Source organism: Pipistrellus kuhlii, unplaced genomic scaffold (assembly GCF_014108245.1).
Source record: "Pipistrellus kuhlii isolate mPipKuh1 unplaced genomic scaffold, mPipKuh1.p scaffold_m20_p_1, whole genome shotgun sequence".
Taxonomy (NCBI): domain Eukaryota; kingdom Metazoa; phylum Chordata; class Mammalia; order Chiroptera; family Vespertilionidae; genus Pipistrellus; species Pipistrellus kuhlii.
In genome coordinates, this window is record NW_023425404.1 from 35,360,085 (window position 1) to 35,380,022 (window position 19,938).

The window sequence follows — 19,938 nt, forward strand, 5'->3', positions numbered from 1 at the left end:
GTGTCCACATGGGGGCAGCCATATTGTGTGTTGATATTTGTATCTGTGTATTTATATTCTTTTGTGTTTGTATTCTTAAGTCCATAAATGTCTTTTTCATTTTATTTCACATTTTAATCCTCACCTATTTATTGAAATATCAACCATGGTCAATTTGCATATTATTTTATTAGAAGTCTGGTGCACCGGTTTGGGCCAGCTGGTTTGCCCTGAAGTGTGTCCCTGATCAGGGTGGGGGTTCCCTTGGGGCATGGGATGGCCTGGACGAGGGGCCTGAGGTGGTTTGGTCACAGGGAAGGGGGGGGGGGGGTGTAGCTGCCAGTGCCTTCTGGACCAAGAGCTCAGCAGACATCAGCTTTAGTCCTGCTCAGTGTTTTGTGTTTGTATTCTTAAGTTCATGAATGTCTTTTTCATTTTCTTATTTCACATTTTAATCCTCACCTATTTATTGAAATATCAACCCATTGCCTCCCATACGTGCCCTCCCTGGGGATCAAACCCGCAACCTAGGTATGTGTCCTCACTGGAATTGAACCCATGACGTTTTTGTATATGGGACAGCGCTCCAACCAATTGAGCCACCTGGCCAGGCACCTATTTCCCATTTTATAGATCATGCTATGTATTTAAAAGAATGGATGCCTAAAAGCATAACTACTATGTCATCCTTCATATTTGTATATTAATGTAAAAGGTATCATTTTTTAAAATTTGCAGCCAGATTTACTAAAATCCCAATACGTTGTGTTTGTTTTTTTTTTGCCTTTTATTAGATCTGTAAATTTTTTGAGAAATTGTACAGTGCCCATTTGTAATTATTTAGCTCCATTCATTTAATTTTTTGAGACTTTTTTTCTATCTTATAGGAAGGCAAGATAATGGTTAAACAATTTTTAGAGTCAGGTATACCTGGGTTTGAAACAAGTTCAAATGGTCAATGGTTGTGTGATCTTGGGCAAAAAGAGGTTATTAATTTCTACTTAATAGGGTTGTTTTGAAGGTGCAATGAAACAACATATACAGAATGCTTAGCACAGTGCCTGACACAGGGTGTTGTTAATAGAATTTAGCCTGGTCAGGGTGGCTTATTTGGCTGAGTGTTATCTCATGCACCCAAAGGTTGCAGGTTCGATTCCTGGTCAGGGCACATAACTAGGTTGCTGATTCAATTCCTGGAGGCAACAGATTGGTGTTTCTCATGTGGATGCTTCTCTCTATGAATGTCCTTGGGTGAGGATTAATTTTTTTAAAATGTTTATTTAAATAAAAAGATCTTATCTATTCAAGTACTCTCAAGTTCTACTTTTTCTCCCAAATTATTTACACACCTGTTATCACACCAGAGTATAGTTGTGTTAACTATTGCTACAAAGCAAGCCACCCCAAAACTTAGTGGTTTAAAATAAGGATGATTATTTCTCATGATTCTGTGGGTTGGACTCACTCACGTGGCTGCATTCAGCTGGAGGCTTAACTGCTTTGGAAGGTCCAAAATGGCTTCAGTCACATGGCTGGCAGCTGGCGCTGGCTGGCAGCTGGGGCACCTCAGTTCTCCAGGTGGCCTCCCATGTTCCAGGAAGCTATTAGGGCTTCTGTACTCCATGGCAGCCCTGGGGCAGTGTTCTTAGAGGGCGAAAACAAGCTTGAAGGCCTCCTAAAGCCTACGCTCTGGAACTTGTGCACCCTTCCCACCACATTCTGTGGGTCAAAGAAGCCACACAGTCAGCCCAGACTCAAGGGCGTGGACAAACAGGTTCCACCACTGGTTGGGAAGAGCAGCGAATCAAGTTGCAAAGGAAAAAAGGGATGGGGAGAATAAAGGATAAAGAAGGCCTAATATATAGTGATGGAGAATGATTTGACTGGGTGGTGGGCACACAATGCAATATATAGGTTATATATCATAGAAATGTACACTTGAAACCTGTCTGACCCTATTGACCAGTGTTACCCAATAAATTAAAAAAATTATCATATTTGATTTGCTTCTAGTCACATATCTAATGTTTATCATTTAAATAACATTAAAAAAATAGGTATGACATTTTTATATTTATCAAAGAGAGCATGAATTGAAAAAGTTTACAAACATGAATACAAGATCTGTGGATCAGGAGAAGCAAGAAAAAAGGTGAAATGGATCTGTTTTAGCAGATTTTTTTCATATTTCAATCAACTTAAGAGATGTTCATCTATTTACCTTTGTATACTGAAGTGGAAAGTGAAGAAACAGGCTTGGGGTTCAGAATGATAGAAAACCTTCCTTTTATTAGAGTGTATAAAAAACAATTTTCTTTTGAAATTTTCTGAATTCAATTTAGTTTCCAATATACATATGTATGGTTGTTACAACAAAATTTCCCATATGTCCACACTACAATAAGCTATTTTTGGAGCCAGTCTCCAAGATATCTCTCAATGATCCCTACCTCTGGTATTTAGCTTTTGTGTAGTTGTCTCTCAAACTGAATTAGGGTTGGTCTGTGTGACCAACAGAATTTGGCATAAATAATGGTATATGATTTACAAGTCTACATTATAAAATACATTGTGGCTTTTGCCTTTTTCATTCTTCACGCAATCTGAAGGAAGCCATGGAATAGCCAAGCATACCCTGGAGAGGCTCATGTGAGAAGAACAGACCTGCAAAAATCCAGTAAGTAAGCCCTTGTGCCTATAGCCACATGGGTGAGCCACCTTGGAATCAGATCCTCTACACCCAGTCAAGCCTAATTTTAAACTATATTACAAAGCTACAGTAATCAAAACAGTATGGTACTGGCATAAAAATAGATCAATGAACTAGAACAGGGAGTCCAGAAATAAATCCTCACTGATACGATCAACTAATCTCCAACAAAGGAGGGAAGTATACAATGAGGGTAAAGATAGTTGCTTCAATAGGTCTCAGTGTGAAAACTGGACAAATAGTAGCAATTTTCTTACACTATGTACTACAAAAATAAACTCAAAATGAATTAAAGACTTAAATGTAAGACCCGAAACTATAAAAATGCTAGAAGAAAACATAGACAGTAAATTCTTTGATGGTCTTAGCAATATCTTTTTGGATATGTCTCCTTGGGCAAGGTGAACAAATAAAAAGTAAACAAGTGGGACTACATTAAACTACTGAAAAGTTTTTACACAGTGACGAAAAACAACAAAAATAAAAATGACAACCTACTGAATGGGAGCAGATATTCATAAATGATACATCTGATAAGGAGTTAACCTCCAAAATATATAGGGAACTCATACAACTTAATGCCAAATCCCCTTCCCCCAAACAATCCAATTAAAAAGTTGGCAGTAGAATAAGTAGCCATTTTTCCAAAGAGTACATACTCATGGCCCACAGACATATGTAAAGATGCTCAGCATCACTAATCATCAAGGAAATGCAAATAAAAAGCAATGAGATATCATCTCAAGCAGTTGGAATAGCTGTCAACAAAACAAAAAATCCTCATGCACTATTTGTGGGATTGTAAATTGGTGCACCCAGATGGAAAACTGCATGGAGATTCTTCAAAAAATTACAAATATAGCTGCCATATGACCCAGCACTTTCATTTCTGGGTATTTACCCAAATAAAATAAAAATACTAATTCAAGAAGATCTATACACTCCTATGTTCATTGCAGCATTACTTACAATAGCCAAGATATGGAAGCAATCTAGGTATCCATTGATAGATGAGTTGCTAAAGAAGTGGCATATGTGTACAACAGAACATTATGCAGCAATAAAAAAAGAATGGACCTAGATGGTATTATGCTACGTGAAATAAATCACAGAGAGAAATATAAGCACTATTTGATTCCACTTATATGTGAAATCTAAAACAACCAAAACAAATTAATAAACAAAACAAAACAGGTTCATAGATATAGAGAACAAGCTGATGGTTATCAAACAGGAGTTGGTGAGGGGATGGATTTTTAAAAAAGGAAAAAAAACAGCAACATTTGGAGGTTCCTACTAAATGAGATTTTCTCTATTTTACACATTCAAAAAGTATATATTTTAATCAGAATATTTTATTTCAAGAATTTTTTTTCAAAAAGTAAATACAATATTACTTCCCTGAGTATAAACTAACTAACCCTACAATAAAAGGCAATTACAAAATTAAACAGAGGTACATATCTTCTGCATTCAATTATACTATATTACAAATTTATTCTTAAAAACCTCATGTATTTTGGAACTTTAGTTAATGTCTAAAAAAGCAAAACAGTTCATTTTGCACCTGTGACGTTAAGGCATGTCTGGTCTGTCTTTATCAAATTCCAGAGCAATCTTTAAAGCAGTGCTATTGAGTCCAACAGACTGCATGTTACAGATGATGGACACAACTATTCCTCTTGGAGGAACCTTGTTACGTACAGATTCTGCATCCAGTTCTTCAGGAAGGACCAGCAGGACGCTGCTGGCCCCCACAGCACCCCCAGTGTGTGAGGCATAATGCCGCTGCTTCCTACAGGAGCCATATGTTTGCTTCTTTTCCACGACACCCCAGGCCATTGCATATTTACCTTCTCTATCCCAAGACATCTCTGTGTTAGGGACTGGTGTCCAAATCGTAACCATCGTTTCTGGTTTGAGATATCCAGGCAAAAGATTTTCATTTGAGTTCTTAAACAGCCCGACTTGGTAACCATACAGCATAGCATTCCCAAATTTCAGAAGGTCACCCACTGTAGACAGAAAGCCACCACCAGCCCACTTGTAGGAGTTATCCACGTAAGGTGTGTTGACAAGATGTCTCTTTTTATTGTAAACGTAAAATCTAAAATAAAATAAGAATGGTGATTAAAAAATTTAATACTCTATCATTGACTACACGTGAAAACGAATAGGAAAATGTACACGAGACAGATTGCATTTCACTGTAGTAATCATACATTCGCAGGAACTAACCACTAATTTTCAGTATGATTCAGATCTTAATGAATACAAATAACTGAGTAAACTACTCTAATTGCCTTGGGAATTAAAGCATTGAAAGTGGGTTGTTTTTTCCATTGTCACGCTTGTCCATTCTGAGTATATCAAACTTTAAATAACTGCAAAAAATTTAATGATTAAGATTACACATGCCCAGTTAGCATGGCTCGGTGGTTGAGTGTTGACCTATGAACCAGGAGATCATGGTTTGATTCCTGGTCCAGGCACATGCCTGAGTTGTAGGCTTGTTCCCTAGTAGGGGGTGCACAGGACGCGGCCGATCAATGATTCTCTCTCATTATTGATGTTTCTATCTCTCCCTCTCCCTACCTCTCTGAAATAAATTTAAAAAAGAGAGAGATATGGAGAGTATAAATAGCTTATACTCTCACTAGAGGCCTGGTGCACAAAATTTGTGCACGGGGGGGGGGGTGTTGGAGGGAAAGGTTCCCTCGGCCTGGCCTGTGCCCTCTTGCAGTCCAGGAGCACTTAGCAGACCATTCCTCTCACAGTCCAGGACCCCTTGCTCCTTACCGCCTGCCTGCTCACTACTCCTTACAGTTCAGTTCACTGCTCCTTAGTGCTGCTGCAGAGGCAGGAGAGGCTCCCACCACCGCCACTACGCTGGCTCGCCACTGTGAGCCTGGCTTCTGGTTGAGCAGCGGTCCCCCTGTGGGATCACACTGACCACCGGGTGGCAGCTCCTGTGTTGAATGTCTGCCCCCTGGTGGTCAGTGCATGTCATAGCAACTGATTGTTCTGCTGTTTGGTCAATTTACATTAGGCTTTATTATATAGGACAGCTTATACCATATTCACACAGCTTGTAAGTGGCACAGTGAATTTAAACCCAGGTAGTCTGGCATTTCTATTCACTGCTTTAGCATCCTATCTTGTAAAATGAAGACAAAAATATCTATTTGCAGAGTTAGGAATATATGTATTCTAAACACTGCATATTTCTGGCAGGTACTCAATAGATGATAGTTGTTATTTACTCATGCATTCAACAATTATTGATAGAGCACTCACTCTGTGTTAGGGACTGTTTGGATGCTGGGATAAAGCATTAAACAAAAGAGACAGTGTCTGATCTCATGAGGTTTCTATGCTAATGTGAGGAGGCTGTAACATAAATGAGGTAAATAAAATGAAATCACAAAACAATTAAACAAAAAATGGAATATGGCTCAGGAGAATCCTTTCTTTTAAGATTCATAATAAAATGATGCTCTTAGGTTTTTAGTATCCTAACTGTCTCACTCTAATGATCTTTGTGTTCATTCTACTTTGGCTATGCAAAAGCACTGTCAGACCTGGATCTCACCATTACTTTGAACTGTTTTATCTCTAAGGCACATGTGTCAAACACAAGGCCCGCGGGCCAAATCCGTCCCGCCAGGCCTTGCAATGTGGCCCGCACCGCGCTGTCATCACTGCACTCTGCTGCGTTTCCATCACAATGACAGTTTATGACTGTTCAGTAAACCATTCGGCCCGCGATTTAGGCTGGATTTTAGATTTTGGCCCCTTCTCTGATTGAGTTCGACACCCCTACTCTAAGGTCTCAGATTCAGAAACTTTTTCCTAGGACTTCGATTCTTCCAGCTCTCCAATGAACCTGCTCTCTATGTCCTCCCTCTATTCCCCTCCCTTAAAAATTCATAACTTTGGAGGGACTGTGGGTATACTTTTAAAAGTAACTCCTCTTTCTTCCTTCAAGATTCTTGTATGTCCCCTAAAAGCCCAAGTCATACTATTGAGTGAAGCAGGGGTGGCCATAGGTATGTGCTTTAAAGATTAAAAGGAAAAGCCTACAGCCCGGCCAGCATGGCTCAGTGGTTGAGCATCAAACTATGAACCAGACGGTCACGGTTCTATTCCCAGTCAGGGCATAGGCCCATGTTTCGGGCTTAATCTCCAGTGTGGGACATGAGGAGGAAGCCAATCAGTGATGTTTCTATCTCTCTCTCTTTCTCTCCCTTCCTCTCAGAAATCAATAAAAATATATATTTTTTTTTAAAAAGAAAAAGTCTATAGAGAATCTTAAATGCTCTCTTGAGAACCAGTAACTTGACATGTGGTCTTTTCATGTCTCAAAAGGAATTAAACCAAGTGAATCTCTTCCAAACCTTCTCATATTTCCCTCTCCATTAAAATCTTGGTTGACTCTCTTGCCCTCAACTCTTATATACAATAAGAAGCTAAACTCTAACATTCTGCCTAAACACTGATTACACTTGGAATTCCAGGCCAATCAAATCTAAAAAAAAGCCAAATAATAGAAATGTTACTGCTGTAATTAGCTAATCCTGTAAAATAAAAGGCTAATATGCAAATCGACGGAGGGAGCCCCGCTCAGCCAGAAGCCCTGAGCTGGGCTCACAGCTGGCAAGCTCAGGGGAGGTGGCAGGAGACTCTTCCACCTCCTGGCAGCGCTAAGGACCCCTTGGGAGCAGGCCTAAACCGGCCAGTGGACATCCCCTGATGGGTCCCGACTGCCAGAGGGCACAGGCCAGGCTGAGGGACCTGACCTCAGTGTACAAATGCCATGCATTGGGTCCCTAGTCATTAATATTAGAAAGTAGCAAAAGAAAGGCCAGACATTATAAGCTTGGCCATCTGGGCAGTTTCACCAGAAAGCTGCAACTTAGTACTCCCCAGGGAACCATCTGGCCCATTCCCTGCAGATTACTGGGGGAAGAGACTGGGCAAAGGGGAGATGGATGCATGCGAAGGTAAGTTGGGGTGCCTGTTAGAGATCATTGGCTAGAGGAGATGGAGCCTATGCAAGCCTGTAAAAATGTGGAAATATATAACCCCCAGACAAAGGAGTTCTCTCTCTCTCTTAGCTCTTGTGGCTCTCTTGTTCCTCTGGCTTTGCTCCTGCGTCCTTGCATTTGCCAGTGTTCCTCCATAGCCATGTGGTCCTACAGGCCACATGGCCCATGGCCATGGATATCTTTTTTTTTTTTTTTAATATATATTTTATTGATTTTTTTTACAGAGAGGAAGAGAAAGGGATAGAGAGATAGAAACATCAATGAGAAAGAATCATCGATCAGCTGCCTCTTGCACACACCCTACTGGGGATGTGCCCGCAACCAAGGTACATGCCCTTGACCAGAATCGAACCTGGGACCTTTTAGTCCGCAGCCCGACGCTCTATCCATTGAGCCAAACCGGTTTCGGCGGCCATGGATATCTTAAACTCAATGGACTGATGAACTGCGGCTGGGAACACAAGCTAAACTAGCCTAATGCTGGATTGGATTATGCAAATATGGAACAGAAACTCTGGGCAACGGCTTTGATCTCAGCCCTGCTAAAGACACAGCTGGACTTCTTCCTTGGCAGGACAAAGGGAAATGGAGCCTTGGAAACTCAGTGATGTAATTTCATGCAAATAAATGCCATTCATTCTCCTGTGCAAGTCTCAGAAAATTCCTTTTCTTGTGACATCGCAAGAACCCCACTTTCAAGGACAACTGATAGGGACATGAAAAGCTCCTCACTGGCAACAGAAATACATTTTCTTATTGAGAAGCATAGTTCTTAGAGTGAGCTCCAAGTCTGTAAACTAGGAGAGAACTACTAATATATTTTGGCTAATAATCAGCTTTGTGTAAAGCATTTCAAGCCACTTATTTCAAAGTTGGAAATAAGAATTCCTCAGTCATTCATCCTTTAAAATACAAAACTGTGGAGAATTCCAGACTTTATTATAGAATTTTAAACTTTAAATAGATTTTAGACTTTAATCCCTTGATTCCTTTTCACAGAGGAAAAATTAATGGCTTTTCATAAAAATAATGTGTTCGGCTGGATAACTTTATTTTAATTTCTTAAGGAATTTCTGCTTTAAAAAGAGTGGGATAGAGATAAGTTCTTTAGTCAGTAACTGGGACACCTTGGTAACTGAATCACTGATGGAATGATGCCAGGTGACAAGCAGCCTCTTCCTACTTAAGAATCTCTAGCTTCCGCCCAAGAATATTACATAACCACAGAAATCTACACCTACAAACTTAGAAATTCAGAATACTTTTATTTTGCCCTAGCCAATTTGGTTCAGTGGATAGAGTGTCAGTCTGCGGACTGAAGAGTCCCAGGTTCAATTCCGGTCAAGGGCACATGGCCGGGTGGTAGGCCTGATCTCCAGTAGGGAGTGTGCAGGAGGCAGCCAATCAATGATTCTCTCTCTTCATTGATGTTTCTATTTTTCTCTTCCTCTCCCTTCCTCTCTGAAATTAATAAAAATATATTTAAAAAATTTTAAAGACTTATTTTTTAAATGCTTCTTAAATGCCTTTAGAAACAATTATGCAGTAGTTTGTATTTTATTGTCATGAGAAGTTAAAAAACCCAAAGAATGTAAAATGCATATTAAAAAACTGATCCCACTTTAACATTCAGCTTTAACATCTGGATTGAATCTACTACTAGAGTCTGTCAGCTGAAGGCATAAGAAGCAAGACTTACTTTTAGAAGATAATCTAGAAAATAAAGATAATAAATAATAATAAAAAAAGATAATACCAGAAAGTAAAGGCCATATTGATACTGTCAAAATACAGCAATAATTCAGAAAACATTCTATTTGGTTTTGGTCTCATCCTCTCTAATAAAAGAGTAATATGCAAATTGACCATACCACAGCTACATCCACGAGCCATGCCCACCAGCCAATCAGAGCAAGTATGCAAATAAACCCAACCAAGATGGCTACAGCCACAGAGAGCAGGAGGGAAGCTTGGGTTTCCCTGGCAACGGAGGAAGCCAAGCTTTCTGCCTGCCCTTGTAGGCCTAGGCCTCCACTCAACGCTACAAAGTTTCAATTATAGAAGGTAAACAAATTCCAACAGAAATGGCTGCAGGAAGCTTGGCTCCGTTCCAGGCTACAAAGTTTCAATTATAGAAGATACATAAATCCCAGATATCAGGGCCTCTGCTTGGGTTGTCAGGGGGCATGGCTGGCTTGCAAACCACCACAGGCCCTTCACTCAAGCCACCCCACACCCCAAGGGAACCCCCACCCTGATCTGGGACACCCTTCAGGGCAAACCAGCCAGCCCCCACACATGCAATAGGCCTCTACCATATCTAATAAGGTAGTGCAGATTGACCATCACTCCAACACATAAGATGGCTGCCTCCATGTGGTTAAAGATCCTGCACCCATGTGGACACAAGATGGCCACCACAAGATGGCCAGCAGGGGAAGGCAGTTAGGAGGGACCAGGCCTGCAAGGGAGGGCAACTGGGGGCAATCAGCCTGCATGGGAGGGCAGTTAGGGGCAAACAAGCTGGCAGGGGAGCAGTTAGGCATCAATCAGGCTGGCAGCAGAGTGGTTAGAGGGTGATCAGGCTGACAGGCAGAAGCAGTTAGGGGCAATCAGGAAGGCAGGCAAGCGAGCAGTTGGGAGGCAGCAGTGCTGGATTGTGAAAGGGATGTCCAACTGCCCATTTAGGCCTGATCCTGGTGGTTCGGGCCTAAATGGGCAGTCAGACATTCCTTGAGGGGTCCCAGATTAGAGAGGGTGCAGGCTGGGCTGAGGGACATCCCCCTTCTGTGCACGAATTTTGTGTACTGAGCCTTGTCATAAATTAATCACTCATTAAACAAATGATAGCTGCTCTGCAGTCTATACATTCATAGATCAGTAATTTTCAGTTTATAAAAGAAGCCCAATGACACATAATTTTCTCCTTTCCCTTATATAAAAGTCTAGGCATTCATTATTAAATGCCAAAATCTAAATCAAAATAAGGTCATGCATCTCTGCCATCTTTATTAGAGAATCTTTTTTAGATTCAATTGACAACCTATGGCATTTGTCAATTTTTCTTATGTTTTCCAGCAAAATATAATGTTGGACAAAAAACCTCCACAAAAAAACACTAAGAGTCTCTGAACTGGTTGAGAACTACAGGCCATTTAAAAAAATTAAAATTCATTGCTTGCTACTAACCCAAATTCTTTTAGGTCCAAAAAAAGTCTCCTTCAGGATGATTAGCAATGCACATTTAAGTCCTTTAAGCTGATAAGTTAAAATGATAATTTAACTAAATACAACAGGAGATTAAATAAAACTCATGTGGAGATAGGAAGATAAAGCTAAAAATATTCCACTATTCATCTATTTCAAGTGCCATTAAACCATTTAAAGCATGTACTAATGGAAATAGGCAACAGTTGATTAAAGTGTACTTTTCTAACATATCAAATAATTAGAGTAAAATGGAAAAGTCATTAGCTTCAAAATGTTCTTTCAATGCCCCTTTACAGGTTACTAATAACATTACAATAAATTTTTCATTTTCTATATTTCAATGAAATTACTTTCAAATTTTTATAGTGCAGAAAACTGGCAGGTACTATCTCAACAAAGCAATTAAAACAGCCATCACTGCCGAAACCAGTTTGGCTCAGTGGTAGAGCATCGGTCTGTGGACTGAAAGGTCCCAGGTTCGATTCCAGTCAGGGGCATGTACGTTGGTTGCGGGCACATCTCCAGTAGGGGGGGTGCAAGAGGCAGCTGGTCGGTTTTCTCTCTCATCGACGTTTCTAGCTCTCTCTCTCTCTCTCCCTTCCTCTCTGTAAAAAATCAATAAAAATATATTTAAAAAAAATTGCCATCACCAATAATGGGGCAAACTGATATCATGACAGTTCTGCTATAAAGAACATTATTTGGATAATTGGCAAAATTTGAATAAGGTCTGTAGATTTGATAAAAGCATTGTGTCAATGTTAATTTCCTTAGTATCCTGGTTTTTAGAAAATAAACATTTAAATCTTTACCAATAAAGGAATACCATGCCTGCAACTTATTTTTAAATGATTTAAGAAGAGAAAACCAAAAACATATCCTAATATATAAAACACCAGGAGCCATCACTGCCAAAACAACTGAGTGGATGACTGAACAGCAGGCTGCATGGGGCAACTAGGCCGGAGGTTGGGGGGGTAGGGGGTGGAAAGAAGGGGGAGACAGTTGGGGGTGACCAGGCCGACAGTGGGGGCAGTTAGGGGCGACCAGGCCAGTGGGGAGGCAGTTGGGATGACCAGGTTAGCAGGCAGAGATGGTTAGGGGAGAGCAGGCTGGTGGTGGGGAACAGTTAGGGGTGATCAGGCAGGCAGGCAGAGGCAGTTAGGGGTGATCAAGCTGGTGGGGGGGAAGGGGAGTTAGGGGTGATTAGGCAGGCAGGCAGGTGAGCAGTTAGGAGGTAGCGGTCCCGAATTATGAGAGGGATGTCTGATTGTCGGTTTAGGCCCGATCTCCGAATTGGGCAACCCCCTACTCCTGCTACCACCCTGGATCAGGCCTAAACCGGCAGTCGGACATCCCCCAAGGGATCCCAGATTGGAGAGGGTGCAGGCTGGGCTGAGGGGACTACCCCCCATGCACAAACTTCGTGCACCGGTCCTCTAGTACAGTGTTTCCCAAACTTCTCTCATGTTGAGAATCACCTGGTGGAGTTGTTAAAATACAGATTCCTGAATCCCAATTAAGAAGTGCTAAACTAGAATTTTTGGGAACATATAGGTAAAATTGTATACTTAACTACTAGTTAAGTTGGAATATATGCAGGAAGGGGTGACCAGGCCAGTGGAGGGGGGTGGGGGGACAGTTCCTAAAAATTCTAGTTTAGCACTTCTTAGTTGGGATTCAGGAATCTGTAGTTTAACAACTTCACCAGGTGATTCTCATCATGAGAGAAATTTGGGAAACACTGCTCTAGTAGATAGATAATGCAAATGTGGTAAAATGATAACATTTGTAGAATCTGGGTGAAGAGTATATGGAAATTCTTTATAACTTATTCATAACATTTCTATAAGTATAAAATTATTTCAAAATAAAAGTTAAAACAATTAAAAATAACAAACGATAAACAAAACATTAGTTTATAAACATGAAAAAGAGATGGTTGAAGAGCAAATTATAGATGCCAAAGAGGGGTGCAATTTTGGTTTAATTATTCATGTGGTTAAATTATTATTGCTGTCTTTCATCTAAGAATCTTGGGAATATTTTATAAACACACTTTATAAATGGAAAAACAGATATGTAGAAAAGCTTCCAAAATGTGACACACAAGTTGATTTTGAAAAGAAGATAAAATTTGAGTTTTAATTGATAACATAAGTATTAAGATGTGATATAGCTAGACACACCAAAAAATATCCATTTACCTTGCTCTGTTGTAAATCACTGGTTCATGTTCTTCCTGCACAGTTGTTAGCATATCCAAGTCATGGAATATTTTCTGCATATATTCCAAAAATTTATATCCTGAAGCTCTTTCAATTATGGCTGCCAGTAAGGTATAGCCAAAAGTTGAATACAAAAACTGACTACCTTGAGACATCATTGCAAGGAGGAAAAAAAGAGAAAATAATTCATAACATGTAAAATACTTTTCCATTAAAAACTGGTATATACCTTAAAACTGGAATATTTTAGTTCAGCATTTATAAAACATCATGGATGATATCTTATTCAGCTCTGTAATGGCCCTACTTATTCCATGTGCCTAAAACATGAATAAAATTATGATAAAAAAGTAAACAAATGATCCTACCTCAAACATAAAAATTCTACAAACTGGCAACAATCTAGGAAGAGAAAGAAAAGCAAATTTGGATTCTTGAGTCAACTATCTTGTTTCTAATGTACCTTAAGGCATTAGTAGTTATACAAGTTGCTTATGGCATAAGTAGTTATACAAGTTATTTTAATAAAACATATCTAAATATACATAAAAGCCTAACCAATTGGTTGACTGGCCAACTGGCCGGTAGCTATGATATATACTAACCACCAGGGGGCAGACGCTCAATGCAGGAATGGAAACCACAGACATGGGAACATGGAACAACTGATGAATCTCAGAGGGAAGAGGGTAGGGAGAGGGCAGGAAGAGATTAACCAAAGATCTTATATGTGTACTAGAGGCCCAGTGGGAGACCCTCAGCCTGGCCTATGGGGATCAGGCTAAAACCAGCTCTCCAACATCCCCTGAGGACACAGGCCAGGCCAAGAGACCCCACAGGTGCAGGAATATATAAACCTTATTTCAAATACATATTCAAATACATATTCAAATATATACCTTTATCTCATTGTGGATTCTGGAAATGTAAATTGTACCATCTGTACTAAAAATGGGTGAGAACCTTATTTTTAAAGACAAAATCCATAATCACATTTCCTTGCCATTACTGATTAAACCTATATAATGGTATAATGGTAGAAGCATCTTTCAATATGAAAATGGAATAAAAAAATAAATCTATGGTAAGTTAAAGATAAGAAGTGGTTTCAGTAGGTGTCATACAAAAATATACAAAAACGAAGGGAGTTATTTTTATATATTAATTTTTTTTGGAAATAAAATTAAGTTGATGAACACTGATTTAAGAAATGAAGGCACAAAATAAGTTGAGCAATTTAAAGTCTAACTAAGCCCAGCCGGCAAGGCTCAGTGATTGAGCATCAGCCTATGAACCAGGAGGTCACAGTTTGATTCCCTGTCAGAGCACATGCCCTGGTTTTGGGCTCAATCCCCAGTGGGGAGCATGCAGTAGGCAGTTAATCAATGATTCTCATCATTGATGTGGCTCTCGCTCTCTCTCTCTCTCTCTCTCTCTCTCTCTCTCTCTCTCTCTCTCTCTCTCCCTTCTCTGAAATCAATAAAGATATATTAAAAAATAAAGTCTAATTAAAAAAACAAGATAATAGCAATACATTATCATCACATCCACTTTGGACTAGATTTTGTTTGGAGAACTATTATTCCAACATTTCTCCATAATCTTTCACCAATATTTTGATATTTAGAATCTACTAAATGACTGGATAGCCTCCATGAGCTAAATCTAAACAAGTAGCTGCCTGGATGTTCGGCAGGAACTATGCTCTACGCTCTTAATTACTCTTAAGAAATGCAGACAAAAGGCAAGCACTGGACAACAAGATCCGTACCACAATCATCTACCACATCTAAAGCACTCAGGATGCTATTCTCGATTTTCTGAGAATTAACACTTCAATAATGTTGAGTTTGTTACGAGGGGGAATTAACACTCACCTGGTTTAAAGAACAAAGGGTCATTTTTAAATAATCTTAGGGATTCAATTGAATTTTCAAACTTCTCTTTCAAATACAATTCACCTTGTTCAAAATCATTTTTTTTCTTGACAGGTTTGGCATTCCGGCCTTTAGTTTCATTATCCTGCTCTATTTTAGCTTTAGCAAAATCTTTCTTTTCATTATTTTTGTCTCCTTTATCTTTTAACTCTTTTTCTTGGTCAGAATCCATAATCTCTTTCATCATCTTCAAGGCTTTATAAGCTTTCTCTTCTTTCACCTTTTTCATGTCCTTTTCATAATGACGAATTCCACTTAAATGGGAAATCAATAATCTTGTTGTAACAGAAACCTAATTGTAAAAACATGAAAATTAATTACATTACTGAACTATAACAGAAAGTAGCCTCAGAATAATGACTCAGTAATATTTTCCATTTTAAACTGCTATTGAAAAAAATATGTAATATAGATATCTTTAGGTTTAAATTTCAGAAAATCTCAATTATCATCTGGATAAAAAAAAATTAACAATAATTTAAAACAAACCAAAGAAAACTATGCAACCTTTTAAGCCATTAAACGTGCCATTTGTAATATGAACTGTGAGTTTCATTACCTTTTCACCTTCATATTCTTTTTCTGGGAATTCAGGAACATAATGTTGTACTGGAATATCAAGATCAAGTTTTCCTGTTTCCCACAATTTGGCAATAGCAACCATGGTAAGGCTTTTGCTGATACTGGCAATTCTCATAACTGTCTCTGGTTTGCATGGTACACGGTTCTCAACATCGGCATAGCCTAAGCCTTTGAAAAAAAGTCAAAAGTCACCATTAATAACCTTCAAGGTGAAAGGAATTTTGAAAAACTGAAATAATACTATCTTAAAATTTCCTGTATGTTCATCTGAAGGAAAGACATTCTACTTTTATAAGTTAATGAAAACTTAACATGCAAGGGATAAGTCTTAACACGGATAACAGTAAGTCTTAACAATTTAACCCTTTAACTAAACAGAATTGTGCCTTGTGCACAATAGTAATTTTCCATCTGATTCAAACACTAATTTTTCTCAGCTTATCTAAGCAATTTGGTTATTCTAAATTTCAAATAAATTACTCTACATTCTTTAAAGAAAACATCATTGCTGTTCTTTAGGTTATATTTATTCTTGAGTGAGTTTCCACTGAATTCCTTAAAATACCCATCCAATTAAAAACAAGTGAAAAGAGGGCCTGCAAGTCCCCTTTAGCTAACTATCAATTCAATTCAGCTGCAAATCAGAAAATCAGGGGGGAACCCACCACAATAAGGTACCACCAATTTAAAGCTCATTCTAGAGAAAATTTAAGTTTGATTTCATCTTCTGGACAGGCTGAAAGTGGAATCCTAAGACACATAAAGAACTGAGATCTGAAAAGAAAAAAAGGGGGTACAACGATTGTTTTTAAATCGTAAAGGGATTATGCTAAAATATTTGCATAAAAACAAAGCCCCCACCCAGAAACCTGACATTCATATAACTTTTGTTACAATATTTTTCATAAATTAGGCATTCAGATTAAGCTATACTTATATTTGGAGGAAGAATCATTTTTTAAAAAATTCACTTCCCATAGTAAGAGTAAATAAGTACTACTTTATTTAAATGTCTACCTACTCAAAAAAGTAATAAAGTAGATCATAAACTCATTAAGGACAGGAATCACGTGCCTTTTACAGAATAGGTGACTCAAATTGTTGACTGAATTAAAAAAGAAAAACACAAAATTCTGACGTTTTACCTACTCATTAGAAGCCTGGTACAGGAAATTCCTGCACTGAGGAGGGGGCTCTCAGCCTGGCCTGCCCCTTCTCCCAGTCCAGGACCCCATGGAGAGCGGCCTAAGCCGGCAGCTGGACATCCCTCTCACAGTCCAGGATGCCCCAGGTGGAGGCTGGAGAGGCTCCTGCCAGCATCCATGCTGCGCTGGTTCCTCAGCTGTGAGCCTGGCTCAGGTAGTATTCTGGCTGAGCGGCCCTCCACCTGTGGGAGCGCACTGACCACCAGGGGGCAGCTCTGCTCCTTCGATTTGGTCATTTTGCATATTAATTACCTTTTATTATATAGGAAAGGAGGATAAGGGTTATCTACAAACATGCAGGCAACAGGCTGTCCTATACACAACTTTCAGAACAACAAATCCAGCCCGTTTAAGAGTGGGTATAGAAATAAGCCATTTTGAAGACTCTGATTTATTCATTAGTCACATTTCAAATCTTACGGACAGAAAACTCGATACATTCTTCTGTTGGACACATTTTTCCCCCCTCCACAACATGGATAATTTCACGTAAGCTGAAGGGCATCATTTCATGAGATTCACTCCAAGCAGGAAAAACATCAAGATTTCAATCACCAACTGGCCAAAAAACAAGCTACTCATTGATCCTTTTCTGAGCCTACCTTCTGACCAGATTTCTTTTCCATCTACAGAGACTCCGACCACGATGCCAGGGGCGCCCACCTCATCCTGCGAGCAAGGGGAGAGGCACAGACAGTTCAGAGACTCGCGGAGACAACTTTAGGGGCCATGGGCTCTGTCACCCGGGCATCTCCAGGCCCCGCCCACCTCGGCTGCGCCCCGCCCATCCTGACTTCGCCCCGCCCACCCTGGCCGCGCCCCGCCCACCTCGGCTGCAATCTTGCGCTACCCGGAGAGGTGTGACGGATTGGCACCCCGAAAGGGAAGGGGCGGCCCCCAAGCCGGGCCGTGACCTCCTCCCGGAATTGGGCAACCCCCTAAGAGCGTCTGACCACGGCCAGACGGTCGGGAAACGGGAAGTCTTCCTCGGGAGCTGACCGTGGGCATCCCACCGCCCAGGCTGGGGTCGGCCCGGCCCGGGTAGATGACCCCGAGGGGCCCCCTTCCGGGGTCCCACCGCCAACGCCAACGCGTCGCAGCACCTTGATCCTGTGCAGCAGGTCGCGGCTGCTGTCAATGGCTCTGGCGTAGCGCCCGGGGGTGGACGCCGACGGGGTCTGCGGAGACGCCGGGGCGAGGGGCTGCTCCCGCGGCGGCGGCGGCAGCTCGGCCTGGGGCGGCGCCTCGGGGGCGGGGGCCGCGGGGGGCGGCGCGGGGGCTGCGCCCCTCAGCGCACCCGCCAGCTTCGCCCCGAGCGCCAGCCCCAGCCCCAGCCCGAGGCCCCCGGCCCAGCCGGGCCCGAGCCGCGGCAGCCCCGGCCCCGCGCGATGGTGGGCTCCGCGCCGCCCGCAGCCCCAGGCCCAGCCCCGCGGCGGCGCGGCCCGGGCCGTCACGGTCAAGGGGAGCCGGTACATGGCGTCTCCGGAGACCCGCAGCTTCGGCGGTCGCGCGGGCCGGGCGGCGGCGGAGGCGCTGGGGGCGGAGGAAGGGGGAGAAGGGGGAGGGAAGGGAGGGAGGGATGGGCGGGAGGCACTCAGGCCCGAGCAGTCGACGCCCGAGGGCGGAGCGCCGAGCGCATCGAGATCTTCCTCCTCCCCTCCTTCCCTCCCTCCCCAGGGTGTGTCTCTAGATGTGGCATCCTCTCCACCTCCTTCCCTCTCAGATCCAGTGTCACCTCCTCAGAGAAGCCTTCCTAGTCCCTGCTCCCTCGGAGTGCGCGCTCCCCTGGACGCCGGGGCGCACAGTACCACCTCACACTGCTTCACTGGACCCACCTGAGCCCTCACTAGGCAGGGACCCCCGGTCCTCTGCTCCTGGAGCAGCATCGCACCTCCTTTTCCCTCAGAACTCTCTTCTCTCTCTTGCCTTCCCCATATTCTGTGTCTCATTTCAGCTCACAGGTCTCTTGTAAAAAATCTCTTATTTCCAGAAGTCTAGCGCCACACATCAAATATGTTATTTCCAGGCCTTACATTATCTGTTGTTGGAAAAAAAGATTCAAACATTTTGCACTTGAAAAATTTTTTTTATCCAAAATAACTCATATAATGTATGAGCTATGGTTTTTGGCATCTGGAGATGATCAGATATTCTTGTGAAGTAAGAACTCTAACCTCAAATTGCTCCAAAATGTAAAAGTGACATAATGTTAACTTTGTGACATAATGTTAATTTTGAAGGTGATTAAACGTCCACTCCAATGTTACAATTTTATCTTTATACTTTGGGACACACACACACACACACACACACACACACGCGCGCGCTGAAAGATTTTTGAAAGCTTTTGGCCGTAGGTACTGGGGCACTATTACCCAATATATAAAATGATCCTGTCTTTTCTTGCAGTTGGAATATAGAGAGAGTTTATAGACTTGAATTGACAGCTGTTGTCAGGAGAAAAAAACTGTGAACATCTTGAGCTACTAATTGTTTAACTGGAGGAAATGGCAATAATGGTAATCACACCTACCTAGTCAGGAGGTGAAGTCATAACAAAGACCACAGCCCCCAAGAGATCAGGGTCTCCTAGGATTCAGAGAATTTAGCAAAGGAACTCACAAAGGTCTCTGGAGCACCACCTGCTGTTTGAGTGGACAAGTGCACTCTGTCAGAATGGTATTAGAGGTTCCTACCTCTACTCCAAGCAGTGACAGTGAAAGAAAAGAAAACATTAAAGAGAAAAATATAGAAGACAGCCAGTGGTGCTTATAATAAGTGTTGACTATATCATTATTTTAAAAACTGTACATAGATATTTTATGTATTTTTCTATAAATTTCCAAAACATATGAAGGAAAATATTTCTAAGGAAGATTGGCAACAAAATCAATAATCAAAAAGTGAAATCACTTTAGACAAAGGAAAGCAGTAGGACAATCTATAGGAAAGTGGAAAAAAAAGAGACCATTTCCTGGCTAAACAAAAAGACGAGTTAATAGAAAACAATATGTGTTTTTTTTTAAACAACAATGAGAT

General features: G+C 41.2%; 1 protein-coding gene across 3 annotated transcripts; it reads right to left on the reverse strand.

Moving 5' to 3' along the window:
* Nucleotides 1–4,033: 4,033 nt before the first annotated feature.
* On the reverse strand, nt 4,034–18,454 carry LACTB (lactamase beta). Of its 3 annotated transcripts, none has more exons than XM_036439795.2 (6): nt 18,003–18,449; nt 17,502–17,568; nt 15,672–15,862; nt 15,053–15,404; nt 13,155–13,320; nt 4,034–4,796 (listed from the first exon to the last, which is right to left on the reverse strand). In XM_036439795.2, the coding sequence occupies exons 1-6, from the start codon at nt 18,372–18,374 to the stop codon at nt 4,265–4,267; spliced, it is 1,680 nt and encodes a 559-aa protein (XP_036295688.1). In that variant the 5' UTR covers nt 18,375–18,449; the 3' UTR covers nt 4,034–4,264. The 3 variants fall into 3 exon arrangements, 2 of the variants coding, with proteins under 2 accessions (XP_036295688.1, XP_036295700.1); XR_004988321.2 differs by having other exon boundaries at nt 4,569–4,796; nt 13,155–13,316; nt 18,003–18,454; XM_036439807.2 differs by lacking the exon at nt 4,034–4,796 and having other exon boundaries at nt 12,916–13,316; nt 18,003–18,454.
* Nucleotides 18,455–19,938: the final 1,484 nt, after the last annotated feature.

Coding starts and splice junctions, on each gene's coding strand:
- LACTB (XM_036439795.2), bottom strand. CDS start 18,374: ATGTACCGGCTCCCCTTGACCGTGACGGCCCGGGCCGCGCCGCCGCGG. Junction 15,405..15,671: donor AAGAATATGAAGGTGAAAAG/GTAATGAAACTC, acceptor TTTTACAATTAG/GTTTCTGTTACAACAAGATT. Junction 4,797..13,154: donor GTGATTTACAACAGAGCAAG/GTAAATGGATAT, acceptor ATTTTATTTTAG/ATTTTACGTTTACAATAAAA.